Source organism: Paraphaeosphaeria sporulosa, assembly GCF_001642045.1.
Source record: "Paraphaeosphaeria sporulosa strain AP3s5-JAC2a unplaced genomic scaffold CC84scaffold_3, whole genome shotgun sequence".
Taxonomy (NCBI): Eukaryota; Fungi; Ascomycota; class Dothideomycetes; order Pleosporales; family Didymosphaeriaceae; genus Paraphaeosphaeria; species Paraphaeosphaeria sporulosa.
In genome coordinates, this window is record NW_017253362.1 from 1,241,040 (window position 1) to 1,266,969 (window position 25,930).

Below are 25,930 nucleotides of genomic sequence, written 5' to 3' on the forward strand. Positions count from 1 at the left end.
GGTCTCACCCGAAAAGTCTTGGACGTCCGTGCGGCAGTCCTCCGCAACTGCTACGATACATCCAAAGCTGCAACTCCATCAGCTCCATCCACCCCCTTTGCCCTTATCCCACGCTTCTTGGTGTTCAGTAACAAGGACGCCATGTACAACCTCGCCCGCGCCCGGCCGCTCACAAGCGCTCTGCGCGCTGCTGCTGTACGTTGTTCCAGGGGAGCTTGCGGAGCTGCCCCAGCCTGTGACGCGCAGGTGCATCGCAATTGGGGAAGATGCTGACGGGGCGCAGAAGTCTTCATCGAGGCCGTCGGTCGCACAGCAGAGCAGATTCTTGTCGATACACGAGTACAGGTCCGCGAGCCTGCTGGAATCGGTACGGGAGCATGGCACACCTGGCCGCAACGGCATGGAGCTAATGGAGCATGCAGTACGGCATTGGCGTGCCCAAAGGCGGAGTCGCAACCAGCGCCGCGGAAGCAGAGAAGGTCGCGAAGGAGATCGGTACGCGTCTGCCCACACGCGCAGCATCGCTGGGCACTGGCTAATTGGACATGCAGGCGGAGAAGACGCTGTGATCAAGGCCCAAGTCCTTGCTGGAGGCCGAGGAAAGGGCACCTTCGACAATGGCTTCAAGGGCGGTGTCCGGGTCGTCTACTCGTACGCAGCCCACCCGGCGCAATGTGCAGGAACCCGCGCTGACGGTTGTGAACAGGCCCCGTGAAGCGTCCATCCTCGCCGACCAGATGATCGGCCACAAGCTCATCACCAAGCAGACTGGAGCCGCCGGCCGGCTCTGCAACGCCGTCTACATCGTCGAGCGCAAGTTTGCCCGCCGCGAGTTCTATCTCGCCGTCCTCATGGACCGCGCCTCGCAAGGCCCCGTCATCGTCGCCTCGTCCCAGGGCGGCATGGACATCGAGGCCGTCGCCAAGGAGCACCCCGAGGCCATCATCACCACCCAAATCAACATCCACGAGGGCGTCACCGACGACATTGCGCGCAACATCGCCAACCAGCTCGGCTTCTCGGAGCAGTGCATCGAGGAGGCCAAGCAGACCATCCAGAACCTGTACAAGGTCTTCATGGAGAAGGACGCTACCCAGATCGAGATCAACCCGCTCTCCGAGACCACCGACCACCGTGTCCTTGCCATGGATGCCAAGCTCAACTTCGACGACAACGCCGACTTCCGACAGAAGGAGGTTTTCGAGTGGAGGGACGTTACCCAGGAGGACGCCGACGAGGTCAAGGCCGCTGCTTCCGGCCTCAACTTCATCAAGCTTGACGGTGACATCGGCTGCCTTGTCAACGGTGCCGGTCTTGCCATGGCCACCATGGACATCATCAAGCTGAACGGCGGCTCGCCAGCCAACTTCCTGGACGTTGGCGGAGGTGCCACCCCCGAGGCCATCAAGCAGGCTTTCGAGCTCATCACCTCTGACCCCAAGGTCACTGCCATCTTTGTCAACATCTTCGGTGGTATTGTGCGCTGCGATGCTATTGCCAAGGGCCTCATCTCGGTCGTCGAGACCATGAACTTGAGGATACCCATCATTGCCCGGTTGCAGGGAACCAACATGGAGCAGGCACACAAGCTGGTAAGCTCCTCGGCCACTCGAACTTGATACATAGCTAACATTGCACTAGATCAACGAGTCTGGCCTCAAGATCTTTTCCATCGACGACCTCCAGGCCGCCGCTGAGAAGTCTGTTCAGTTCTCGAAGGTGGTGAAGATGGCGCGCGACATCGACGTTGGTGTCGAATTCACCCTCGGTATCTAAACCCACCTCATTTCCACCAGTCCTTCTCGGTCCAAGCCGTTTTTCTGAGACCGATGCTCGCTGACTTGTGTTTCCTTTGGGTATGTTCAAAGACCGCTAACGCCGCCTTTACTCCTCCGTCAGGGTAAATATAGACTGGGTGGATTGGGGACGTGATAGGGGTGAAGATTTCACGATTGTATTATTTTTGATACTATAGTACCCATGTGCGCTTTTTTGTATCTACTGCGTAATGCATGAAGAGCGGATTCATTGTCGGTTGCTGTACATCTAGCAGTCCTTGTTTCGTACGTGAATCGGCTACTGCTGACAAGCTTAGTGATGGATTTGTAGCTCATCTGACCATAAAGGCACACCATATCCGCTATTGACCTGTCACGCAAGTTGTTTGCGCACCGGAGTGTACTCCGCAGTCAGCCACAGCCACAAAAAATAGCCTGGACCTACCATATGCGCGATTGCTTGGGCTCGGAAGCATGTGTTGCCGTCTCCGCTGCGCGTTCATTTTAAGTCAAGGGTCTTCACTTCGGCTTTTGCACAGGTCTCAGAAGGGAGACTGTACAGAGCGAGTGCACTCACTTCATCTCGACTTGTGTTGAGAGGCAGCAGCGATCTAGTGCCGGCAGGTGCGATACTGACCCTATCTGGGCTCATTCACCCATTTAATATGCCATCGCTTCTACACCTCAGCTTGAACCACTTGATCAAATCAGAATGTCAATTGCAGGTTCTACGCGCAATGCGACTTTATGCCAAAAAGCGATGGATACATTATAACATGATACGAAGGTGCTGAAGAACGGTCTAGACTGCTTCGCCCTCCTTCTCTCTTCCTTCGCCTTGCAAGTTCGCATTAAGATTCTGCAACCTCTTCGCTACATTCATGCTCAGATATTTTTCGAAGTTGGGGCTCAATGCGCTGAAGACGATCAACAGCACGCCAAACGGTATCGTCGCGTAAAACACAATTCTGAAGCTTTCGATGTACGCCTTTTGCGTAGCTGCCCCAGTTACAGCAATGATCTCGGGTGTGATTCCAGGAACGGCTGTGAAGTTGCCAGCAGTGATTCCGGCGAAGAGTTGCGGAAGGGAAGAAGCAGGCAAGCCTGCATTGGTTGCTGCAGGTGCGACAAATTCAGGCAGATACGTCGCAATCTTGTTGTTCAAAATTGAGACGTATACTGTCTGCGCGACAGCTCCGCCAATGGCACGGATAGAACCGAGCACACCAGTCGCGAGGCCGATGTCCTGGGATTCCCACAGAAGTGTTACACCGGGGAAGGAGATGTTGTCAACCCAGCCGATAACAAAGGTTGCGAGAACGCCGAGCGTGATGAATGTCGCGTACCCGTCGGGCTTCAAGCTGGCCTCGGCGGCTAGAAATGCAGTGCCCATTGTAGAAAGGATGACGAGCTGCCACTTGACCTTAGGCAGGTAGGAGAGCGCGAAACCTCCGAAGATCTGACCAAGCAGGATGCCGCCTCCCACGACCGAGGATGCCCAGCCGATCTTGATGACGTCTGTCGTATAGACGGTGCCAAGGATGGTGGGCCAGAGAATGGTAAGCGCATAGTAAACCATGGCGCCGACGCAAGCTACCATGACGATGGCGACGTATTCGAGTTTCTTGAACAGGCGCGGTGGCATGATAGCCTGGCCTTTGAAGACGTATTGCTCGTATAGGCCGAACGCAACGAGGGTGGCGGCGCCGAGCACTATGGTGCAGAGGACGGCAGCTGTGCACGTTAGCGGCTTGTATACTCGAAGGTGCTGTCGAAGACTTACCAGACTTCCATGGGTAAGTGGTGCCGCCCCAGCTCAGACCGATCAAGAAGAGCACAGTGCCGGCGATGAAGAGGAAGATGCCGACAAAATCAAGTTCCTTGAACTGTTGCCACTTTGTCTTTCCTGAGACGTGGAGCTGGTCATAGGTCGGAGGATGGTAGAGAAACTGGTACAAGATGATGGTGATGCCGGACAGGATGATGCCGAGATAGTACGACCAGCGCCACCCAGCCGCCGTTTTCAGGATGAATGTTCGAGCAATAATCGGTCCAAAGACTGCTTCTTGTCAGCAAAGTTTCCGTCTGGCTAGCGCAATTGAGGCCTACCAGCAAACGGCAAAGATGAAACGAAAACCAAGGTGACGATTGGTCCTCTGTGCTTGTTCGGTACGAGCTCTCCGAGCACGATGCCAAAGGAAAGTTGTCCTGCAGCAGCGATTCCATTCATCAAGTTGGCGCCAACGAGAGTATCGATGTTTTTCGCGGTGCCGCCGACTATGCATCCACAAAGACCGAGCACGTTGGTTCCGATGACCATCCACTTGCGCCCGAAGATGTCTGACAAGCGACCGACAAGCAGGAAACCGATTGCTGAGCCAATGGTCCATATTGTCGCTACCCAGTTGAGATCCTTGGAGGGCCCGATATCCTCATTGATCAACAAACTGTGTCAAGTCAGGACAAGTTGGTTCTGAAGAACCAAATCTACTTACAGCGTGTTCGCAGGCAACACCCATCCAAGATAGGCGCAAATGCTTCCGCAGCACACTGCCTGCGAATTGTTAATTTTATTCTGTGGCTCTGCCAGCAAAATTAAAAACGTACGACCACGGTGCCAATGAACTGGATGCTCCAGAAGTATCCGTCTGGCATCTCTTCGAAGGCTCCGCCAATGGCGTGGGCATCAACCAAATCCACGTGCCCATCAGCGTGCACTTTCTTCACAACATGCACATCTTCGATATGATTAGATTCGGTCTCGTTCTTTCCAATGGCTTCTGCCATCACGGCTGCGGCCTTCTCGTCGGCCATGTATTGCGTAGATGGACCGGTGCGTGGCAAGAGGATTGCGAGTCAGGACTGTCGACGGTCGATGTACTCAGTCAGGCGAGGATCAATGTGGGTGAATATGTGCAGCAAAGCTCAGAACCGCAGGACAAGCACCTCTCAAGGGACGAGAGCGTACTGGAGGAGAAAACTCGTCGCGGCTGCTGCAGGCATCAGTCGTGCGCGCCGTGGTGTTTATACCTGCAATTGGTACTCCAGCACGCTCGGGACTCGACAACCGCAAGCGCAGACGCAGACAAAGCCACCAGGCGGTTCCAGATCGCGGAATTCTGGCCACAACGGACTGAGCAAATCCGGGGCAGCCTGGGGTAATTCGATGCGGGGTGCCCCTAGTGTCCGCTCCAAGACACTAGTGCAGGACCTTATGTGCGGAGGAGGATTCCGAGCATACGCGTGACAGTACAGGTTGGCTTGCGAAGAGCTAAGCGTCGCATTTGCCTTGTTCCGGTGCAAGTGTGGAATGCTGCGAGTGCTTGACAAGGCGTGTGTAGGGAGTCAAGGCCTGAATGACTCGTGAGATATGCACTTTCCACGTGGTGGTACAGGACTTGGGGACATGACGCGACCCAGATCGGAAGACCAGGAAGTCTTGCGCTCAACACTGCTTGTTTTGAATCTTACATTTGAGGCAAACGGCGTATTGTCGGCCAATTAAGTACGCGAAGGCTCCCTCAGCGCTCGTAGCAATGATCCCAGCTATAGCGAGCGTATCCATGAGGAACAGTGGCCCCGAAATCAATTTTCAGCCTCACTCCTAGAACACCGAACTGGAGATGTGCGAGCGACGAGAAGTCGACTGTTTCTCACAAAGCGTACTTGGATTTGACACGGCCAGACTCTGAAACCGAGCACTTGGATGCCGCTACTGCAATCGCTCAGTGTCTGCATCACCCAGCGCTAGGTTCGCAGACCTCGATGGGCCCGGAACGAGGCCAGCACCGTGTGATTAGTGGCCGACACCTGCTGCAGAAATCCAGGCCGTCCCAGGAGATTGGCTGACGGTTCGGTTCCAGCTCGGGGGTTTTCTCGATGCCAGCCGCCACGTGCAGTGGGCTTGATGCTCTGATCGCGGCTGAAACTATGGGATGGCGTGTATTGGGAGGCTATTAACTGATCTAAGCTAGCGAGATTGAGAGCAGGACCTACTCGCGGTTTCGTGGGACCGCTCCTGGGCTTGTTGTTGTCTCGCAGTGACAACCCGGTGTATCCGGATGAAAGGTGATCACGGCCGCATTCTGTCCAGGCATTCAAACTGCATGAACGTATTCTCCTGCTACGGAGATCTTAGCCGTCCGTTCACTGCAATTATGAGCAGCTATCGAGGCGCAGTCGTAGAAGGCATGTCGATGGCTGGACTTGAAGCTGGACTTCAACCTTGCACACGGCGCAGCATGGAGCGCTCCGGAAGCTACAATGGATCTCAGATGGGCATGCACGAAATAGTACTACGCTGCGAATAGGCATCAGATCAGGCCAGCCGCCAACGAACGCGTCGTAGCTGAGATGGGCGCGAGTAAGGCGAAGGCGAGCGAAACCCCCTCTAACATGTCGACTGACAAGTGTAAGATTGAACTAGCCTCGTTCAGTTGGCATTCGATGTTGTGGTTCAGTCGTGCACAATATTGCTCGCTTAGGGTGTCGTAGAAGAGCAGTGAGGGTGCGGGTATCGTTAGCCTGCGACAGCCGAAAACAATGCGCTCAATGATTGCGACATGGTCGACGCGTATTCACAAGCTTTGATAACGCGAGATTGTATTTCAAGTGATTTACTCTAATTTGATATATTGAACAGCGATCATAGAGGTTTAGCCCCCTTCGGTAGCCTCACTTTGAAGACGAGGACCTGAGTATCGATGTTGAAGCCAGAGGCATCAGCATATTTGTTCTTTCCAGAGTTGATGTATCCTGGACGATCGAAGTCAGTATTGAGTCCTCGCTTGCTCGTGGAAAGTACTAACCGTCTTGGGTGATGAAGTCGTTGTCCGAGAACGAGATGAGATAGTATTCGTCGCCGTCTCCCTTCGTTCTGAACTTTCCATCGACTGGAAGCAGAGCCAAGCTCTCCCACTTTTCGTTCAACAGAGTCGCATCCTGCTCGCCTCCGTTGTGCACTCCGAAGCGGTTCAGCTGGTCGTTGTTGTTGAAGGATAACCAGGGGCAGTATTGCGCCGGCACAACGTCAGCATTGAGTACGCCCTTGGAGCTCGCAATAGCACCTCCGGTGGCGTCGTTCTTTGAGTTCTTGATGTTGGTGGCTTTGGAGATGTCAAAGACATCCGCGTTGCGATAGATCGACTCAGAGCTGTCCTGTCCGTGGCCAGAGCCAGAGTCGCGGGCGAGCATAAGGAACTGGTTGTCCGAGATGAAATGAATCTCCGACTGCCCAGCAACCTTGTCCGTAGGAAGAATGGGCAGCGGAACTACATACTCGGCATCGTACTCTACCTTCTTTCCCTTCAGACGGTACTTTAGCAGGCGGGCATAGCGGCGGTTCTTGGACTTCGAACCTCCCTCTTGGATCCTGAACACAATCAGTATTGCACCTTTACAGATTGTTGGTTTACAAACGCGGCGCTCTGCAGCAACGAGTACAAGTATTTGCCATCAGGGGAAGCAGTCAGGCCCTCCAGTCCTTGGTTGTTGCCTCGACCACTATCTGGATCCTTAGGCGTGATGACGAAGTCTTGGTTGTAGATTGGCGGTGAAGCGGCATTGAAGCTACCCAGGATTAGAGGTGCAATAGAGAGAAAGCAATGAAACATGCCTTTCGGTGCCATTGCGGAACGGGATCAAAGCATCATTGGGGCGGATGGCATTGATCATCTTGCCGCGCTTGTCGAACTGGTAAATATACGGTCCTGGGCTTGATGTTAGTCATGTAGATCGCTGACAGCCATCCCAAAGACACATACCATACTCGTCGCTGATCCAGAAGGAGCCGTCGTCACCGAGGACAAGACCCTCCGAATCTATGGCTATGCGTTTGCCGCCTGGACCGGCCCCGCCAAAGCCATCACCAGTAACTGCTGTGGTTAACATCGGTGGGGAAATGTGGACGCTTGCTTACAAGTTGCGACTGGGAGGTCTGGGAAGCCAGGGTACGACGCATGGCCAGTCGGGTCTGCGTCTAAACCTATGAAAGACATCAGCATTGGTCCTACTAACACATTGCAGTGGAATCATGTTCATACCAGTGGTTGGCACACCATCCGGGCCAGTGAGCAGAACAGTGTCCAAGTACTTGAGATGGAAGTTCGGAGAGGCAGGCTTTTCTTTGGTGGCGGTGGCTACGATATCGAACGAGACGCTGAACTTGTGTAGTCGTGACTGGGTATTTTGAGTTCCTTGGGTGTTCCAACCTCTATCGGGGAGACCCCAAAGAATGCCTTCGTATCCTTCTTTCTTCCCAGACTTCTTCTTCCACGACTTCTTGTCTAATGCGATAGCGCTCCCAATGCCTCCGATTGTGTCTCCAAATCGATCACGAGCATCGCCGGGCAATGTACCCCAGCCCGCAAGCTCTTCGTAGATGAACGTCTTGCCGTTGCAGTTCGTTTCGTTGACCGGTGGAGTTGCGTAGCTCGTGGGAGACGCCCCAACGCTACACAAGTGCAGAACGGCGAACAGACCGAGAGACAGCGAGCGTATCATCTTCAGGAGCAATATGGTCGTGTGCTCAATCCCAGCAGACACAGCATCCGGTATTAATACCGTGGAGAAGCGCACGCGAACACCAGGAACACGAGCGATCCGTGGAGCACGCCTTGCTCCTGCTGTAGAAGCAAGGCTGCACGTGCTCCGGTGTTTGGTCCTGGAACGGGCAGCTGCAATGATTTTGCCATCGCGCTCGGTAATTCCGTTGGGGCCAGAATTGGCGGCCTTTCCGGATATTGGAGGCGTCTCTGCGTACGTATCATCGCGCACAGGGCTGCTGCAAGGTAGAGAGGGATACTTCGCCGGAGCCTCACTGACGTGATGGATGCGAAGATCGGACCGCACGAGGGCGTGAGGGCGATTGTGAGTCGCTGAGCGCTGGTTTGCGCGGCGTCCTGCTAGGCTTGGTTTGGCAGGCAGCCGCGGAACTGAAAGGCCTACCTGTACACATTGTCAAGTACAACCACGACCTCTCTCCAGCTATGGCTGTCGGGTAACAGTGTGAATACGGGAGCCAAATGCCCTAGCAGCTTTCGAACACTTCCGCCGCCCATATGCCAGAAAAAGCTATGCATCGAGCTTAGTGGCAAACTACACTGGCCTCTCCTCCGACGCTTCCCCAAGCGGCCAGCTCCTCTTACCGTTTTGCAATGGCCACAACGGTCGATGGCTTAGTTCTATCGCGCACCTAAGAGCATGCAATTACTGAGCAAAAGTGACAGCGCAACTGCGACTCACAACGCCTAGCTTCCGACTTAAGGCGTCTACCAGCCACGGAAGATACCAAGACGTCACCAAGGGTGCAGCATCACGAACCGACCCTCTACAGTTTTGTTGGTAGCTGAGATTAATCTGCTGCCTCTCTGCGTCCGCGCTTCGGTGTTGCTGTAGATCGACGACCATGCTTTGCTCCACCAAAAGTGCGCTTTCGCACCTATCGAGTGGTATAGTTATGTTCTGGTCTCTGGCTTTCGCAACGGGCGTACCTTCCGTGCGCGACCCTTCCTAGCGGGCAGGAACCACTCACCTCAAGCGCACTATCAGCCAGCCTTGGGACCATCCCTGGCCTCGTACCAAACCACCTGTGAATCCTCCCCCTCCAAGCACGCAACCTGCCCTCGCCGCAAGCCCATCTTTACCTACAAACAACAAGCTGCGTGTTTCCACCACGCCTCGGGGCATGTTCCACGAGACTCAGCAACCCCTTGAACCCACAAGCCTGTTAGCTTCACGAAGAGGGGATGCCCATGCGTCGTCGCGATCGACCCATACTTCTAAGTCTTCACGACTGGCTCACAACATCGGATTCTGAGCCAGAAAATTTCTTGACCCCTCTCAAGGAACGGTCGTCTCCGTACTTCGATCGAGGGCCACTTCAAGGTACGCATGTGTCGGAGGAGATACGCCACGAGCCACGTCCTTTGCTGAGTCTTTATGACTGGCTCACAGCGTCGGACTCCCGGCAAGACTTCCTGTTGGCGCCACTTCAGAGTCAATCGTCTGCAAATTTCGATGCAGAGCCTCCCAAAGGCACGCATACGCCAGACGAGACACGCAGATTCGTACGCTAACCATGCACAAGGTAGCACAAAGAGGTCGAAGAGCGACTCAGTATTAGTTTCTCAGCAACGAACAAGCTACACGGCTTCAAAACAGCGGCAGACGGCCCCTCGCACCGGAAGCCAGACAGTGCACAGGCCGTGTAACGATGCAGAGATCAGGCCAGACTACAGAAACACCGATGACACAGAGACCCGGCGTCCTAGACGACCTCGTATAACGCCACTGCGAGCGCGGAAGTCACGAGCTGCAAGTAGTTCTTCTCAGGAGGCCGATTCGCAGACCTCAAGTCCTGGCATACGGGGAATACCAAGCATTTCCATCTCTGCACCGATTCTGATGTTGCAAGAACCCAGAGAAGCTTACCGCGACAGGCTAAAAGCACCACTCAAGTCGAGTATGAAGCATACACCAAACGCCGAGGAGACACCTGCCGAATCCACTGCAGACTCTAGCAGTATAACAGAGCATCATCGACCATACCAGTCCTTGCGACGTCTCAAGCCTGTTGATTTCAAAGGACTTGATGCCATAGGAATGCGAACAGTTCTGCCGTTGAAGCCATGGGTAAGCGATACAATGATGAACACTTTCGAGGAAGACAAGAGCCATGGCGACCTCACTACTGAAAGCCAAATTGTTGTCGGAGGGGACCCTTCATGCTTACGGCCGGAAATCAAAAGCGAGATGGCAGTGCCGGCTTTGACCAAGACGGACGTACATGTGGTCACCCTGACACCAACCTACGAAGTCAACGTTCTATCACGTAAGCCCGATATTAGCACCACGACTCCCACAATGCAGATCATAAAGTCGGCTGATAGCTGTCACGAAGTTGTCTGGGACGACATTCCAGCTGAAGACAACAAAAGAGTCCACTGCAGGATTTCCTTGCCAAGCCGTGCTCTCCAAACGCTTAGTTCAGCAAGAGAAAGTGATTTGAGACACGTGAATTCGAATTTATGCGAGTGGGACTGGGGCAGGGGGCCAGGACTGGAGTCTTTTGCACCCCAGGTTGTCGTCTTTCCCGACGATGAAAGCCATGCTTATGCTGTGACTTGTGTCGAAGATGACGATGGAAATATTACAATAAGAGCCCCATCAAACAGTCAAGAGACGACCGGCGCTCCGTCCTATGCAACTTCGACGCCCGGTACAGCTTCATCATCGAGACCACCATCGCAATACGTAACAGACGCTGCGGAAAAGCTGGAAGTCGATAGATTCCATGATAGTGCGGAAGAATCCGTAGCCATCCTGGTTGTTCCAGACGCTGAAGTTGCACTGGGGACCATTGCAACATTGTCCAACGATTTCAAGAAACCGCTGGCGGATCGTCGTCTCTCCAATGTGGATGACTCTGAGATGAAATTTCGAGGCCATCGTGACTCGGTTACTATTGCTCGGTCTCGACTCTTGCATGACGGGGAAGTATCTCCTGAACTGCTCGAAGTACAGAAGTACAGTTCAACTGCAAAGAGGCGGATGCATGCTCGAAACCGTGAAAAGTCTGAGGAAGGAGTCGCGAAAGCCAGGACTGCGACCGTTCCCAGTCTGTAGACTACGCCCTCTGTGCCTCTCTTCGTTCACTACATCGCCAGATCATTCCAATCCTATAGTGGGGTGCAAGAGTGGCGATAATTGGAGACCTTGGGGCAATACAAGTCGATTGCATTACCGAACGCTTACGACGAATGCCACTTTTTGTCGTATGAGGCTTGGGCACTGGAGAAGGCTGGTTGAATCCTGCGTCGCGCGATCTCGGACTCTGAACCCACACGGTTTACTTAGTTGGACTCCTTGCTTGCTTCGGATGGAATTGATGAATGCTTACCTGTGATATTGGGCGCTTGTGATTGGTATGTGCAAATCGTCCAAATCTGATGACGAAAATCAGTCGCCCTCTTCTTGCAGATGTAATATTGGTGGGCTCTGGGCCCAGGTTTGGGGCAATGCTGGGGCCTGTGTTGACGATGGTCGTGAGACGGAACCGGTGATCTGCCCCGACTCCGCGTCCCCGTCCCCGTCCGTCCGCCCCACCCAGCCCCACTACAGCTGCGCGTCCCATCTCAGCGCTCACCTACCATCTCCCATGCTTGCTGCAACAGGCTCAAAATGCCACAAGCCATCGCCTGTATATGCACGCGGCATCTTATCGTCTCAGAAGGCTGCATTCCATTGTCACGTCTGGGCACCGAGCAATCATGAACCCAGTCATCAAATGATTGATGCTTTGCTTCGCATAGCTCACGAAAGAGGACATGCGAGCTTCTGTAGTACAACATCAATCCTGCACCTATATACGCGCCTTGGATCAAGTGAAATCTTTTGTCGGCGGCTCTAAGGTTTTTCTTGGTTTTCCGCCACCTCGTTGCTCTTCGAGGCAGCTAGAACCTCATAACACACTTGGCGTTACAGCGACTGTTTGACATCTCCAATGAATAAAATAACACCATTCTTAGATCTTTCTTCCTTGTATCCCCTCATGAACCTGCGGAAGGAGTATTGGAGAGGCACAACCTAGTGATGCCTCGATTTACACCATATCAATCGACGCTCGACATATCGAAAACGGGGGTGGCAGCCAAGACGAAGGACGACCACCGATACAATGCGCTACGTAACCTAGGTAGTCACTCAGACTCAGATACCGATGTGGAGGACTGGGAGGAGGAAGCAGATGCACAGCCAAGGCAAAAGAGGAGGAGAACGCTCTGGATGAAAATCAAGCCATACCGGTGGATCTTTGATACAACACTGTTGCTTGTTATCTTCGCGTTATTAGTTGAAAGGAGATGGAAACTTAGAGAAAGCCATACGTATGAACTTGCTGGGGATATATCGGGTTTCGCGCCTAAATGTACCGACACCTGCTATCTGCTCTACACAACGATACTGACCTACCGTAGTCTCTCAGCAAATCGTGAGCTTCAAGCCGAATACCGTGTTTGCCCCGGAGAATGCATCGGACTTTTGGAGTGAGAAGACCCAGAAAGCATGGCTTGACATGGTCCCGGAAGGCCTCGGCTACGTTGAGGTCAAAGAGCCTGCCCAATACTCCAATCTGCCAAAGCCGATCCACGACTACACCAAGCAAACTGTTTTCACTACTTCGATGACACATCAGCTGCACTGCTTGTACACGATCTTAGAAGCCTACAACACGCTTCAAGTTTCTGTAGACCTCGGTTTTCAGAACAAAGTCAGGATGCCGTGGCACATCAACCACTGCTTTGAGTACATTAGACAGGCCATCATGTGTGCGGGGGATGTTGCACTGGAAGGAGCCGCAACAACCTTCCCTGGCGATCCAATCACTGGCGAGGACCTTGGTGGGAGTGATGGCTGGGATGCAAAGCATGTGTGCAAGGACTACAGCCAGGTGTATGAGTATTTGGAGAAAGAGACGATCAATCACGTGAAGTGGATAAAGTCTGATGAGCGTAAATAGGAAAGAAACCGATAGCAGCATGTGCAACACAAACGAGCTCTTGCATAAGCGTGAAAGTCGGTCTTGGGTCACAAGTTCGGACAGTCCAAGATCGTGATAGGGTGAGATACGTCGTCGTATAATTGCCTTGTGAATGCCCCATTGGCGCACATGCTTCCAGACGTCCACTATTTGAGGCAGACGCACCGAATGAGTTCTCATATTAAGATCGATTAGAGTGCTCAATGTAATGTGAGGTGTGGCGGGGTGCGCGTACGCGTTGGCATGTGTATAACTGTGGCTTGCAAAATTTCCGAAAGACCGAAAGCGCACAGTAACCTGCAGCTGAGGTGGATCTATTTCAAGTGAATATTTGGCAAGCATCAGCAAATCATGGCTGACGCTGTAGACGGGATTTGCTTTCCTCCGATTCGCCCGCTCGCCTATGCCTCGGCTGGTCCTTCTTTGAGCACATTGGTGCACGTCCTCCCTGTCCTAGCAGGGTAAACGCTACTGCCACCGGAATCAGCGAGCGTGGCGCCGCGGGTGTCTAAATCTACTGGCGCTGTTCAGGACGACGGCACGGATATTGGTACAGACAGCGCGCGACAGCTGCTCGAAGCATTCCTCGCCTTCCACAGCCCTTCAACAAGCACGCCAGGGGAACCAAGCTACTCTGTTGCTTCTGCAGTGTCCCCACCAATCTCCAGTACATTGCATCACTGGTGCGTGACCGCCGACGGCCGCGGCACCTGAATTTGTCCGCTCGTGCTCCTCGGGGGCCTCATTGCGTCCCGCTGCTATCGGTGGTACCGGTGCCCAAGCCCAAGCAGCAGTCTGGTCTCGTCGGCCGAGCGATCTTCTACCAAGCGAACGAGCATCCTGTAAGGGTCAACTTCCCGTTTTAGCCCTTCTTGCGAGGTGCGTGCTTCAACTCCAAGCAGGTGAAGATAAAAAGAACGGAAACCCTGGGGTGTTGGCTAGTGTTATTAACGTCAATCGGTTTTACTCAAGACGGTACCCGTCTTCGCAAAATTTCATTTACCACTTTCTTCCATCGTGCAAGACTCGGGCGGTTGTGTTGCAAAGAAGGCGAGAAACAGCGCAGTGCAGCACCACAGCATCGCGACTCTTGCTTTTGATTCAAGAGCCGGACGCAGGTTTCACCACCTGAGCGACAAGCGAGTCGGTCTCTTTGTCATCCGGACTACGCATCATTTACCAACGCACAAGACGCTGCTTCGCATCGACTAGCTTCAAATCTTCTGCTCGTCCCAGTCTCCCACCATGGGTCTCATCGACCACCCGCTCACGTTCATCGTCGCTGGCGCGCTCCTCTCCTACATCGTCTTCTCTCGTGTTCAGCTATATCTTAATCGCCGCAATTTCATCAGTCAACATGGCTGCGAACCGTGTCCGAAGCGCTATAATAAAGAGCCCATTCTAGGCTGGGATGTCATCAAGGAAAATATCGTCAACAAAAATGAACGCAAGATGCTCGAGCGCAACCAGGAGCGTTTCCGTCAAATGGGCGTCAACACATACCTTACTAGGATGCTGCACATGCCTATGATCACCACATGCGAGCCTGAGAACATAAAGACCATTCTGAGTCTCAGGTTCAAGGACTACAGCTTCGGAAATCGCTACCTGGCGTTTGCGCCGCTGCTCGGCGATGGCATCTTCAACAGTGATGGCGAGAAGTGGCAGAACAGCAGGCACCTTCTCAGGCCCAATTTTGCGCGCGATCAGATTGCGGACCTGGAGGCTTTCGACCGTCACTTCAAGCTCATGCTCAAGCACATTCCCAGAGACGGGTCTACGGTCGACCTGCAGGACTTATTCTTTAAGCTGACTATTGACTCTGCAACCGAATTTCTCTTCAACCACTCAACAGACTCGCTGCGTATGAGCGAAGACGACACAGAAAACGAAGATGCCATCTTCGCCCGCGCTTTCCAATTCGCGCAAGACGACATCCTTACCCGCCTTCGATGGAACGCTCTCAACTTCCTCCGATCAAACAAGGAGGGCGAAGACGCACTAAAGATATGCCACACTTATGTGGACAAGTTCGTCGAGCAGGCGATTCGGGAGCGCCAAGCGGAGAAAGCCGCCGGTATGCCTGAAGATGACCGATATATCTTCATCAAGGAATTGGTCAAGCAGACGGACGACAAAGAGCGGATCCGCAGCGAGTTGATGAACATCCTCCTTGCGGGGCGTGACACCACAGCCAGTCTGCTCAGCAACATGTTCTTCCACCTCGCTCTCCGCCCAGACATTTGGGCGAAGCTGAGGGAAGAGGTAGCACCTTTGGAAGGCAGACTGCCTACCTACGAGGAGCTGAGGAACATGAAGTATCTCAAATGGTGCTTGAACGAATGTAAGTCGCACAGCAATTCTCGCTCATGCATAATTGTGCCCAGTGTGCAGATGCTAACGCCATTCAGCACTCCGCACTCACCCCGTGGTTCCTGGCAACTCCCGCTATGCTGTCAAAGACACTGTCCTTCCCATTGGCGGCGGCGCCGAAGGCAAGGCTCCTTTGTTCGTTCCCAAAGGCACCATTGTGACGTACTCACCGTATACCATGCATCGCCGCACCGATTTCTACGGACCCGACGCAGCCGAGTACAAGCCCGAGCGCTGGGAGAACCTCCGCCCTGGCTGGGAGTACCTGCCTTTCAACGGAGGACCGCGCATCTGCCTGGGCCAGCAGTATGCGCTCACCGAGGCGAGCTTCGTCACAGTTAGGCTTCTGCAGGAGTTCAGCAAGATCGAGAGCAGAGACCCGAACGGAGGTAAGTGGCAAGAAGGCCTCACGTTGACGGTGTGCTCTGGCAACGGTGTCAAGGTTGGTTTGACTCCTGCGTGAGCGCTGAATATGTAGCGCTGTAAAGATTGACTGTGGGATGTAATGCTTCATCGATTTGGTCGGCCTTTAGAGTTCAGGCATCCGCTTCATGATGTATATTGAGCACTTGGATTTGGAGGGTTGTTCTTGCTACGCTTAACTCATTACGAATAGTTCATTCGGGCTCACCGCTCAAACAGCTCAGTTTCTTCTACCTACTAAATCATGGCGGTTGTGGCGTGCCCTACAGTGCCAGCGCCTCTGAAAGTCAAGCAGTTAGCAGTAGAACAAGCAGCAGCAATGCATCTCCCACAGCTGTGTCCCGATCATGATGTGAGTATCGGGTATCGGACAAGGTACCTGGAAGCTCTCATACCCAAATACAGATAAGTAATAGTAGTGGCCAGAGAAGCAACGCGGCGCGGTCCCTTTCCAACAACAATCCTGACAAGGCGTAGCAGCTCACAACAAAGCAGTGCTCGCTCGAAAGGGTGCAAAGCATGTTGTGACCAAGGACGCAACCGCTTCCCAATGTCCAGCTGGTAGATATAAGGCGAGACCTACCCGTCCAGATACGAGTCGCGCGGCCCATTCGTTCCTCCAGTCCGCACGCATCAAAGTACTGTCGCGACAACGTCCCCCATCTTCGCGTCCATTCCCCTCCTCCCCTTGATCGCCGCCGTCCCAGCCCCCTTCCCCGGCCAATCCGACCATGGCTGCGTCACCCACCGCAACATGAACATTGCAGGCCACGCCGGCGTAACCCTTGCGCTCTATGCAGATGATAGATCTACTCCGCTGGTCTTGAGACCCCACGTTGCCAATGCGGAAACCTTCCTCAACGCCACATACGCCAGTCTTGAGCCTGAGCTCACCTCGGTTACCTTGGAGCCAAAGTTCCGCTGCCAGTTCTACGGAGATGAGCAGTGTACGGTGCCCATGACGAGTGGGGTGGGGGAATCATGCAGGGGCCGCAGGTCTCGAGGGAGGGTGTAAAGATGGCGAGGGAATATAGGCGTGGGTGGGGGTACAAGTAGAGTGGGCCGGGTCATCTCTTTCGGGCTGTCTGTCGTTTCCTGGCATCTGAAGTGTTCTGTCCTCCCCTTTTTTTTTTTTTTAGCATGGATTCCCTACCGTCATCTCGAATTTTTCTTCATCGTTTTTCTCCATTGTCTATCCATCTCTCTTCTCCTATAACTCCTTTTCCATATAGTTTGTTCATGTCTTCCTTTCTTAGTCTCTCTCCTTACCATCTTCTGACTATGTTAGTTCCTAACATTCCTCCCTGCAGGTCGAAAAAACCCCTGGTTCGGAAAATGCGAGTGGTTGTCAGGATTCACAGGCGAGCAATGTAGACAGGTACAAGACGGGCAACTAAAGTAGATTGTAGGAGAGACTAATCGCTGTCGGACCAGATCCGACAGCCCCTAGCCTTTATAGCTAGCTACTGTTAGCCTGGACCTAATCGCCCCTGGCTGCGCCCTGTCTCGACGGATATTCCGTGACCGGGGAGGTGAGGTACAGGATACCTAGGGTTCTAACAGGTACTTTGACTTTCAGCAACTGCAAAACCTAGGCGCACAACAAATCTGGCTATAATTACATGAGAATAATCTGCTATACCTAAGTCTAAAAACATATGAACCCCTCTTCTCCAAAAATTACGTTTGTATCCTCACTTCCGAGCTTAATTTGTACAGAGCCTTCTTTCGTGGCATAATAGACTTTTTTCTCTACAACGCTAACACTAAGCCTTTATCGCTATAAATTTTTTGTAGAATAACCCTGCCTAAGCCCTAGAACCTCTCACTGATGCTAGAGAGCCTTCCTTAGCCCTATACGCGCTGTCACTGGCAAATTCATGGCGGGCTGCTATGTCGATTAGTACTTCCAGCTGAAGCGAACCACTAATCCCGGCTAATGCGAGATGACTCCAGGGGCTGTGCGCATTGAAAGATCAGTAATCCCGACGTAGGAGTGGAAGCAGTGCTGGGACTCTGTCAGCTACTGGTACTTTAGTCAGCCAGCACGTGTCAGTCTCACAACTTGGCATCTGCCCGCCAACCTATCCTTAGCCATGCATCACTTTAACTAACTCTATTATTCTCCGAAAGCACTAGTATTCGCAACCCCACAATGCTATGGCAGGTACGGTTCGGCCATCCTCCCTGCTAGTACAGGCAAAGCCTACAGATGTTTTGCATGAATCTGTATTCTCATACCTTCTACTGCTTAATCATGTAGGTGGCGATTTGCCACCCAAGCGCCATCGGCTGCCCCCAACCCTAAAGTGATACCGTGGCAAGTTGACTCACTAAGTGATAGATGAGCTCACCTACGAGTCCTAAGTTACTGAATCATGTCCTCATTCAAACGTCTAGCCTATATAGTGAAGCTGAGGAACTGAACAAGAAGCCTTGTAAACAACCCGCCCACGCCCTAGCCTGTCTTACCCAACGCCTACACCCCATAGTGGACATATAGAGCCCAATATTGCGAGCTCTTTAGTATAATCTCCTGGCGTTCCTCGCAAAGCTCTGCATTTCTGTTCTAGCACGCTGCTCGATAGACTACAAGTAAAACGCCCACGTCGGCGTCCCAAGCCACGCTACTTAGTCTTCGAGAGGCAGCTTCTTCTAAAGCTATCTAACCTCACAAAGCATGGTTCCGGAAGTTGATTCCCATGGCAAGACTTGCAAGGTCCTTCCTCTCGACGTAATCCTCGATGATAATATTAGGAAAAACCTCCTTCGTTAAGACCGGCACCAAACTCCCAAACAACCTAACATTAATCTCCCTTGCATTCGCTTTGTTGCCCTCTCCAAAACCAGGCACAGCGTTGACACTCGACTCGGTTTCGGTCCAGGACAGCAAGAAGGCGTTGTCACCCGGTTCCAGAGTTTTCCAGTTCTGCAGTTTGGAGATTTGATCGCTGACGACATAGTCTGGTTTTGCGCTTTCGGAGTACTTGTTGAAGACACGGTAGGAGGAGCTTGGATGGATTCCGTGGTTGGCGTAGTCGCCCAAAACGCTGTCGTCATCGCGGGCGACTACCACAACGGCCGGGCCGCTTCCGATGAAGTCGCGTATTGGGATCGTCGAAAGGTCAGCTACGGGGTTGGTGTATAGGTGAGATATGTTTCCGACGAGCATATCAAAGAGCGCGTTCCATTCGGCTATATTGAGGCTTCTATAGAAGTATTCTTGTCAGCGTCATTGAAAAGGGGAATTAATGCACCGTACCTGTAGCTGTCGTCGCTGTTTATACTGTGCGACAATTCGAGGATGACCAGTTCTTGGTTCTGCGATAAGAAATCGTTGACATCGGAAATAACACGAGAGATAGGCTAGCAGAAAAACCATTAGTGTTCATGCTTGGTCTCATAGGTATTTGTGCAAGTCTGTACTTACTTCTCCATTACCGCCCTGCCAGCCGGCAAAGCCGTCGCTATAGTGTCCAGACAACCATTGGCCCCCATCTCCCATGACAGGCCGGATATCAAACCAACGTATGCCCTGCAGCAATTGACCGCCGATGGTAGTAGCTTGGGTTTTCGTATTGTCCGCCACCGAAAAGGCGGTCCCGGACATGAAATCCGGTCCCATTCCAGCATCATGTGCGCCAGGGAGTGCAATTTGACGCAGTGTTTTGTCGCCGATGAGGTCAAGGGTGGCATGCATCCAATTGACGGGAGCACTGTTTGCGTACAGAGAGTCCGTGGCACTGGTCAGATAGAGCGTCACACATTGGTCGTGGTTGAAGCCAAGGTCAATTCGTTGGCCGTTCTGGTCAGAGGGGAAGTTGTTCAGCTGAACGTAGATGTTCTGGACGTTTCCCGGGTTATCGAGGTCTTCCGGTCTGTAGACCTCTGAATGGATTTGGATCTCGGTAGACGAAGGATTGTTGAGCTGGAATGCCACAACAGCAGAAGTGTCGGTCTCGGTCGTGAAGATTCCTTGGTCGAATTCGATGTACGTCGTAGAGAGTTGCCCAGGATCAATTGAACCCGGAAAGGACCATGAATTCATCTGATATGATGACTGGCTTGTTTGCGTCCAGATGAACGGAGAAGCGTTCATGATGCCGACACAACCGCCCCAACCCATGATTGCAATATGAAGTTGAAGAGAAGATGGTAGGTAAATAGAGTCAAGACTTGAAGCTCGCGATTACAGCTGTTGCGTGTGACAAAAATGAAGATTGCCAAAGTATGATTGAATGTGCTCATCGATCGAATAGAAGGCCATAGAACCCGGAGGCATGCGTGGTACTTATACAATGTTTTCGTTTCTCGCGATGCCGATATGTCTTTCATTTGGCAACACGAACTTTGCATGATCTCAGCTGAATAGCGAGCCTTCGGTCAAAGACGATACTCGGGGTACACATAGCGGTAACCTCTTTTCGCACGGTTCAATCGCTAGAGTCCAATCTCAGCCTGCTTTTGGGTAGCTAAGGGCTAGTCATGTTTCATATAGTCTCAAGTGCCGACGCAGGTCCTTTCGAAATACACATGCCTACGTAGCTGTGAACAGTTCCGCAAGTTGGAATTGCACGAAGCGGGCGGCAGCTGTTAGGGCGCCCTTTCCCGTTTCCTGATGAACTGGATACTTCGCACTGAACTTCTCCTTGCTGGCATATCCAAATCAAGACATTACTAAACCGAAGAAATTTTTAAACGAAGCCATAAGGCGCCAATCATGCGATATTTTGTGCTTGCGTCCAGGCCAGGAATAGCTCAGCCCTTGTTCGTGCCACATACCGTCAGCTATATTGAGCTGAAAGTGAGCTGACCTGTCCAATTACGTCGCAAGAAACAGGGAGCCCACTACATCCCAACGGCGAGCAAGGCGCATGTGCATTCCAAGGCTTGAACATACTTAGTCCCTAGCTCATATTCCTCAAGTGCAACGCCCAACACGGATTATCACGACATCTGAGCCGATGTTGACCCAATATGCTACGATATCTTAGAATCAGACCCCCATCCCCTCCTTCTCCCTTCTCCCTTCTCCCTCACCTTACATACGTGGGGGAAAAACAATGAGACTCTACGTTCAATCCGCTGTGATAGGGAGGATTCGTTAAGGCGGTCCCACCTCCGGAAGATGTCACGGCTAGGTTACGTGTGCAGAGATGAAATTCTAGCGCACTTGTGAGCCTGCAAGATTTTCCATTTCGCTGGCCATGGACGCTCGGATCCTTTAGATCCTTCTCTAAGCTGTCTGCGAGGGAACTCATCTCGTGAGCGCGTTCCAACTGGCGGGGTTCCGGCACGTAGTTGGGACGGTCTGGGAAGTGTCTGACAGCCACTGTGTATATTTGGCCAAGGTGTTTTATGAGACCATCCAGGACGAGGGAAGGGAAGACATGATGATATATAGGGGCATCCATCGGGCGGTTAAGGCGCTGCGGACGCGTTGAGATGATTAGGCAAATAGCGAGAGACACAGAGCTTTGCGAGGAAATTCAGGAGGCTTTACTAGAGAGCCCGCAATACAGGGCTCCATATATCCACTTTGGCATGTAGGGGTTGGCTAAGGCAGATCAGGGCGTCGGCGTGTTGCGCAGCTTCTTCATAGGCTAAACTTTTGGAAAAGGACATGGTTCCGAAGGAGTAGCAGGTAGCCCATCTATCACTTAAGTGAGTCAACTTGCCGCGGTACAGTAATGATCCGGTAGATGAGAGCGGCCTAGGGTGCTTATATGGCAATTGCCACTGGGATGATTAAGCAGTGGAATGTTTGGGAATACAGATTCATACCAAATCTCTGTAGGATTTTCCTACACTAGCAGGGAGGATGTCCGACCCGCACTGGCCATGGTCTTGTTAGGTGGCGAATTCTGGTGTTTGCAGAGAACCTGAGTTGGTTAACGAGAAGCAGGGTCAAGGCTGAGGTTTGGGCGGGGACAAGAGCCGGGCCGGCTGAGTCCTTACACTACTCCCAATCCTGAGCCGGATTTTGTACAATGTTTTAGCTGCTAAAAGTCAAAGTACCCCTCATTTGTCTCGCCACACCGTGCGTCTCGCTACGCAGGGATGCACGTTAGTTGTCCTATCCTCCATTCCCCTAAGCTAAATCTTTTATCTCCGGATACTTACTTCTTGGCGGGAGAACCTCCTATTCCCCTACTAAGACTAAATTCTCTAGGGAGAACGTCCTCTTGGCGGTGGAGTGGTTACGTGACAGTAGTTCTTGGCAATCCTAATAGATTAAACTGTCTCTTTGTTGCTTACCATCAGCTTCATCTTCAGTCGCGTTATTTCCCGCCGACTCCCTGCTTGTGTTTCCTGTGATCGTAACATTATGAGTTCTAGAATATGAGTACGTAGTAGTAGAGCTATAGTGGAGGCTATAGGCTAGATTCTATAGTATCTAGAGCTGCGTATAACACTCCTCTTTAGCTGTATCTATATGTTATCGCCTCCCTTGCAACCCTGTGACTGGTGCGGGTTGAGCATCCTCTATGCTAGCGGTGGCGAGTTAAAGTATTTGTGGTTTAATCGTCTGCTATAAGTACCGCTAAACATGCTGCTACTGCTGCTGCTGCTGCTGCTGCTGCTGCTGCTAACACCGTTCTGTGCAAAGAGGAAGTGGCGTCGCAGCCAAGCATGTGGTAAAATACTCACATTCACTCTCTCGGAAGTCTTGGCAATAAGCTTTACTCAGAATAGTGGAACGCCATGCTTAAAGAAGCCCGATTCTGACGAAGCATCATAATGCAGGTAGAAGGAGCCAATATATAGACCACACCTCATAACTTGACATTGAATCCACGTACCCTATCCATCAGTTACTCCGCCAAATTTTCAAGTGCGAGGCCGTTCACACGACTCGCACGTTGAGCCTCTGCCTCGCAACGTAGTCACTCTGAATCCATCCAACTCCAACCCTCGCATACTCGCTATCCACACTGGTCGGCCTGACAACCAATATGTAGTACTTCTTATTCCTCAGCCACCGCTCATTTTCACCAGACTCACCAGACTCCCTCCCAACAACAACACACCGCTCAGTGTAAAGGTCTCCATTCGCCTCGATATCATACCAAACCCGCCCTCTTTCTGCTTTGCTCGAGTCTAAGACTGCGTAGCTTATATCCCTTTGTTCCAGAATACAGTTCCGGAAAACTCCTATGTCGGTGACCAAGGCATGTTTTTCCTCCTTATCAAATTGGAGTTTGATATTCCAACCCGTATCACTGGAACGAACGCCGATGGAAGGAACGTCGATGAAATGTATACGTCCACCATATGCCATCCATGACCAAGATGGCACAATCCCGGGTTCGTACCCAATCCGCTTCGTCTTTTCCCCGTCAGACCTCAGCCATAGGAGATTCCTGTGAAAGAACTCCCCGAAGATGCCATATCTGCTTTCACACCCTCTAGCGCGTGCAATACGGGCTTCTAACCCGGACATCGCAACACATCTATCGGTTTCATTTGTCAGGTGACACCTCGAGTAGACTTTGGAAAGAAAATGAATGAATTCCATGGTACGGTAGACGCCTGATGCGGAGAGCCGGTCCGGGAACTTTGGATCGAGCATGAAGTATGTCTTTCGGGCAGAGCTGAGGAGCAGAATAAAAAAGTTAGGAAGGTATTGGGCTATCAAACATTGTTTAGCTCTTACCTTTCTAGTCTAGTAAGGGTTTCGCAGTACACCCCCTTACCACATTCCCAGTACATCTGCTTGTCACTGAAATGGATCGTTCGTCGTGATAAAACCCTTTCTTGCAATACCCATGCTCGCGTGCTGAGTCGAGCCTTCTCGACGTGGTCGTCGAAATCGTCTATATCAACATGGTTGTTGGAATCATCCGTATCGGCGCAGATATAGAGCCGCCTGCCTGAAGCAGCTTGGACAAGGACACAATCATTGCTCACATTCCGCGTAAGGAATCCAGCTTCCGAATCAACAGCCGAAGTTGCGGCGATTGTGCAGTAGGCCGAAGCGAAGACGCCTTCCATACGCGTGGCCTCATGTTCCCAGTCTTTCTTGTTCCACTGAATTATGCACAGTGAGTCGATCCAGAGGTATTGGATACCCAGCTCCCGAGTTACTCGGACTGCGTCCCGAAATGTTTTTGGTAGTTCAGAGAAACTGAACCCTTTGAGTCGTGTTTCAATGTTGTCATCGGTTGTGCAGAATCGAGGACTGTCCTTTGTGGGAGGGTGTTCGCCCCAGCAATGGGACAACGCGGCGTATCTGATTATGTCCTTTTCCTTAGGACAATAAAGATACAGGATATCGGGGTCCCCAATGTGGAGGAGCCTAGTCGGTAATGCTGTCCCGGAATGTCTGTTGCAATCATGGGACTCGTCACACCAGCGAAGCCATGCGCGAAGTAGCGCGAAACGTGCTGGACTTTCAGGTTCGGGTAAGACTGGAAAGCTGATCTTGATGTTATTATCAAGGTCAGTGGAAGATTCTGCTGTAGTGATATGCAATTAGTAACGGCCCTGGCTAGTGTGCATAAATTGAAGATACTGACCTGAATCAGAATACAACCTAAGAATTTGAGGCCCGTCCCATCCAATTTTCAACGCTGACCCTTCCCGAACGATTTGAACATTTAGTTCACCATCATTAGGGTGGCGGTGAACTGCACGAATTGTACGGAGGAGCAGAGCGCAGATCTGGCAACTTTTTCCAGCAACACTAACGTCGGAAAGATTAATGCTGCAATCAGTAGCAACAATTGAAGTACAGCAGGCACAACACTGAACTGGGACAAGATAAATCGGTAGCATGCTCGATGGTAGGCTTTCGAAGAATTCCAGAGCGAAGTTATTGTCGTAGGCATGGCCCCAGCCGTCGAGCTACATTAGTATTAGCAACTACCCAAGGGCAAACATTCGCAGGTCTACTTACGGGCTACACCGCCAAACGTGCTAGAATCAGCAGCAGCCTTGCATGCCAGTATTCGCAGGTCTACTTACAATCTACGCCACCAGACGTGCCAGAATTAGCAGCCGCTTCGTATATCAGTATTCACAGGTCTACTTACGTCCTATACCACCAAACGCGCTGGAATCAGCAGCCGCTTTACATGCCAGTAATCAAAGGTCCACTTACCCTCTATATCACCAAACGCGCCAGAAATCAGCAGCAGCCTCGCATGCTAGTATTCGCAGGTCTACTTACGCGCTACACCACCGAACATGCCAGAATTAATAGCAGCACCCTCACATGCCAGTATTCACAGGTCTACTTACGCGCTACACCGCCAAACGTGCCAAAATCAGTAGCAGCCTCGCATACCAGTATTCGCAGGTCTACTTACAGCCTACACCACCAATCGTGCCAGAATCAGCAGCAGCCTCTCATGCTAGTATTAAGCAGGTCTACTCACAATCTAGACCACCAGACGTGCCAGAATCAGTAGCAGCTTCGCATGCCAGTATTCAAAGGTCTACTTACGTCCTACACCACCAAACGCGCCAGAAATTAGCAGCAGCCTCACATGCCAGTAGTTGTAAGTTTACTTACGTTCTACACCACCAAACGCGCCAGAATTAGCAGTAGCCTCGCATATTAGTATTCACAGGTCTACTTACCTCCTACACCGCCAAACGCGCCAGAATTAGCAACTGCCTCGCATGCCAGTATTTACAGATCTACTTACAGCCTACACCAAACGCGCCAGAATTAGCAACTGCCTCGCATGTCAGGAATTACAGATCTACTTACAGACTACACCGCCAAACGCGCTAGGATCAGCAGCAGCCTCACATGTCAGTATTTACAGATCTACTTACAGACTACACCGCGAAACGCGCTAGAATGAGCAGC

The 25,930-nt window shown here is 52.1% G+C and overlaps 9 protein-coding genes across 9 annotated transcripts; 5 read left to right on the forward strand and 4 right to left on the reverse strand.

The window, feature by feature from the left end:
* Window positions 1-106: 106 nt before the first annotated feature.
* On the forward strand, window positions 107-2,078 carry CC84DRAFT_1114639 (succinyl-CoA ligase-like protein subunit beta). Its single transcript, XM_018175402.1, has 6 exons — window positions 107-195; window positions 284-367; window positions 423-495; window positions 552-651; window positions 707-1,592; window positions 1,642-2,078. Exons 1-6 carry the CDS (start codon window positions 142-144, stop codon window positions 1,774-1,776), a joined length of 1,332 nt encoding a protein of 443 aa, XP_018038643.1. The 5' UTR covers window positions 107-141; the 3' UTR covers window positions 1,777-2,078.
* Window positions 2,079-2,528: 450 nt separating this feature from the next.
* Window positions 2,529-4,632, reverse strand: CC84DRAFT_1140872 (fungal trichothecene efflux pump). The gene is made up of 5 exons (XM_018176300.1): window positions 4,386-4,632; window positions 4,274-4,332; window positions 3,888-4,225; window positions 3,562-3,837; window positions 2,529-3,512 (listed from the first exon to the last, which is right to left on the reverse strand). Exons 1-5 carry the CDS (start codon window positions 4,590-4,592, stop codon window positions 2,581-2,583), a joined length of 1,812 nt encoding a protein of 603 aa, XP_018038644.1. The 5' UTR covers window positions 4,593-4,632; the 3' UTR covers window positions 2,529-2,580.
* Window positions 4,633-6,355: 1,723 nt separating this feature from the next.
* CC84DRAFT_564324 (uncharacterized protein) lies at window positions 6,356-8,631 on the reverse strand. The gene is made up of 7 exons (XM_018186713.1): window positions 7,820-8,631; window positions 7,696-7,761; window positions 7,541-7,651; window positions 7,393-7,486; window positions 7,197-7,346; window positions 6,587-7,149; window positions 6,356-6,533 (listed from the first exon to the last, which is right to left on the reverse strand). Exons 1-7 carry the CDS (start codon window positions 8,277-8,279, stop codon window positions 6,424-6,426), a joined length of 1,554 nt encoding a protein of 517 aa, XP_018038645.1. The 5' UTR covers window positions 8,280-8,631; the 3' UTR covers window positions 6,356-6,423.
* An 826-nt stretch (window positions 8,632-9,457) lies between these two features.
* On the forward strand, window positions 9,458-11,590 carry CC84DRAFT_1257174 (uncharacterized protein). The gene is made up of 2 exons (XM_018184705.1): window positions 9,458-9,812; window positions 9,865-11,590. The coding sequence occupies exons 1-2, from the start codon at window positions 9,524-9,526 to the stop codon at window positions 11,400-11,402; spliced, it is 1,827 nt and encodes a 608-aa protein (XP_018038646.1). The 5' UTR covers window positions 9,458-9,523; the 3' UTR covers window positions 11,403-11,590.
* Window positions 11,591-12,123: 533 nt separating this feature from the next.
* On the forward strand, window positions 12,124-13,293 carry CC84DRAFT_1140874 (uncharacterized protein; the record flags this gene model as incomplete). Its single annotated transcript, XM_018176301.1, has 2 exons — window positions 12,124-12,702; window positions 12,752-13,293. The coding sequence occupies exons 1-2, from the start codon at window positions 12,369-12,371 to the stop codon at window positions 13,291-13,293; spliced, it is 876 nt and encodes a 291-aa protein (XP_018038647.1). The 5' UTR covers window positions 12,124-12,368.
* A 1,266-nt stretch (window positions 13,294-14,559) lies between these two features.
* Window positions 14,560-16,150, forward strand: CC84DRAFT_1214802 (cytochrome P450; the record flags this gene model as incomplete). Its single annotated transcript, XM_018182672.1, has 2 exons — window positions 14,560-15,658; window positions 15,726-16,150. The coding sequence occupies 2 exons, from the start codon at window positions 14,560-14,562 to the stop codon at window positions 16,148-16,150; spliced, it is 1,524 nt and encodes a 507-aa protein (XP_018038648.1).
* A 2,631-nt stretch (window positions 16,151-18,781) lies between these two features.
* CC84DRAFT_1173798 (PLC-like phosphodiesterase) lies at window positions 18,782-20,236 on the reverse strand (the record flags this gene model as incomplete). Its single annotated transcript, XM_018180057.1, has 3 exons — window positions 18,782-19,319; window positions 19,373-19,476; window positions 19,541-20,236. 3 exons carry the CDS (start codon window positions 20,234-20,236, stop codon window positions 18,782-18,784), a joined length of 1,338 nt encoding a protein of 445 aa, XP_018038649.1.
* A 2,721-nt stretch (window positions 20,237-22,957) lies between these two features.
* On the reverse strand, window positions 22,958-24,888 carry CC84DRAFT_1185188 (HET-domain-containing protein; the record flags this gene model as incomplete). Its single annotated transcript, XM_018180792.1, has 4 exons — window positions 22,958-23,705; window positions 23,768-23,927; window positions 24,009-24,497; window positions 24,630-24,888. The coding sequence occupies 4 exons, from the start codon at window positions 24,886-24,888 to the stop codon at window positions 22,958-22,960; spliced, it is 1,656 nt and encodes a 551-aa protein (XP_018038650.1).
* Window positions 24,626-25,870, forward strand: CC84DRAFT_566707 (uncharacterized protein). Its single transcript, XM_018186716.1, has one exon. It carries the CDS (start codon window positions 24,894-24,896, stop codon window positions 25,521-25,523), a length of 630 nt encoding a protein of 209 aa, XP_018038651.1. The 5' UTR covers window positions 24,626-24,893; the 3' UTR covers window positions 25,524-25,870.
* Window positions 25,871-25,930: the final 60 nt, after the last annotated feature.

What these genes read in the sequence shown, in the direction of transcription:
- CC84DRAFT_1114639 (XM_018175402.1), top strand. Translation starts at nt 142, where the DNA reads ATGTACAACCTCGCCCGCGCCCGGCCGCTCACAAGCGCTCTGCGCGCT. An exon ending in GCGCTCTGCGCGCTGCTGCT is followed by an intron (nt 196 to 283) that starts GTACGTTGTTCC and finishes GACGGGGCGCAG; the next exon opens with AAGTCTTCATCGAGGCCGTC. An exon ending in TGGAGCAGGCACACAAGCTG is followed by an intron (nt 1,593 to 1,641) that starts GTAAGCTCCTCG and finishes ACATTGCACTAG; the next exon opens with ATCAACGAGTCTGGCCTCAA.
- CC84DRAFT_1140872 (XM_018176300.1), bottom strand. Translation starts at nt 4,592, where the DNA reads ATGGCCGACGAGAAGGCCGCAGCCGTGATGGCAGAAGCCATTGGAAAG. An exon ending in AGTTCATTGGCACCGTGGTC is followed by an intron (nt 4,333 to 4,385) that starts GTACGTTTTTAA and finishes AACAATTCGCAG; the next exon opens with GCAGTGTGCTGCGGAAGCAT. An exon ending in CACTTACCCATGGAAGTCTG is followed by an intron (nt 3,513 to 3,561) that starts GTAAGTCTTCGA and finishes TAACGTGCACAG; the next exon opens with CTGCCGTCCTCTGCACCATA.
- CC84DRAFT_564324 (XM_018186713.1), bottom strand. Translation starts at nt 8,279, where the DNA reads ATGATACGCTCGCTGTCTCTCGGTCTGTTCGCCGTTCTGCACTTGTGT. An exon ending in GGATGGTGTGCCAACCACTG is followed by an intron (nt 7,762 to 7,819) that starts GTATGAACATGA and finishes TGTCTTTCATAG; the next exon opens with GTTTAGACGCAGACCCGACT. An exon ending in CTGGATCAGCGACGAGTATG is followed by an intron (nt 7,487 to 7,540) that starts GTATGTGTCTTT and finishes CATCAAGCCCAG; the next exon opens with GACCGTATATTTACCAGTTC.
- CC84DRAFT_1257174 (XM_018184705.1), top strand. Translation starts at nt 9,524, where the DNA reads ATGCCCATGCGTCGTCGCGATCGACCCATACTTCTAAGTCTTCACGAC. An exon ending in CGATGCAGAGCCTCCCAAAG is followed by an intron (nt 9,813 to 9,864) that starts GCACGCATACGC and finishes ACCATGCACAAG; the next exon opens with GTAGCACAAAGAGGTCGAAG.
- CC84DRAFT_566707 (XM_018186716.1), top strand. Translation starts at nt 24,894, where the DNA reads ATGGTAGGCTTTCGAAGAATTCCAGAGCGAAGTTATTGTCGTAGGCAT.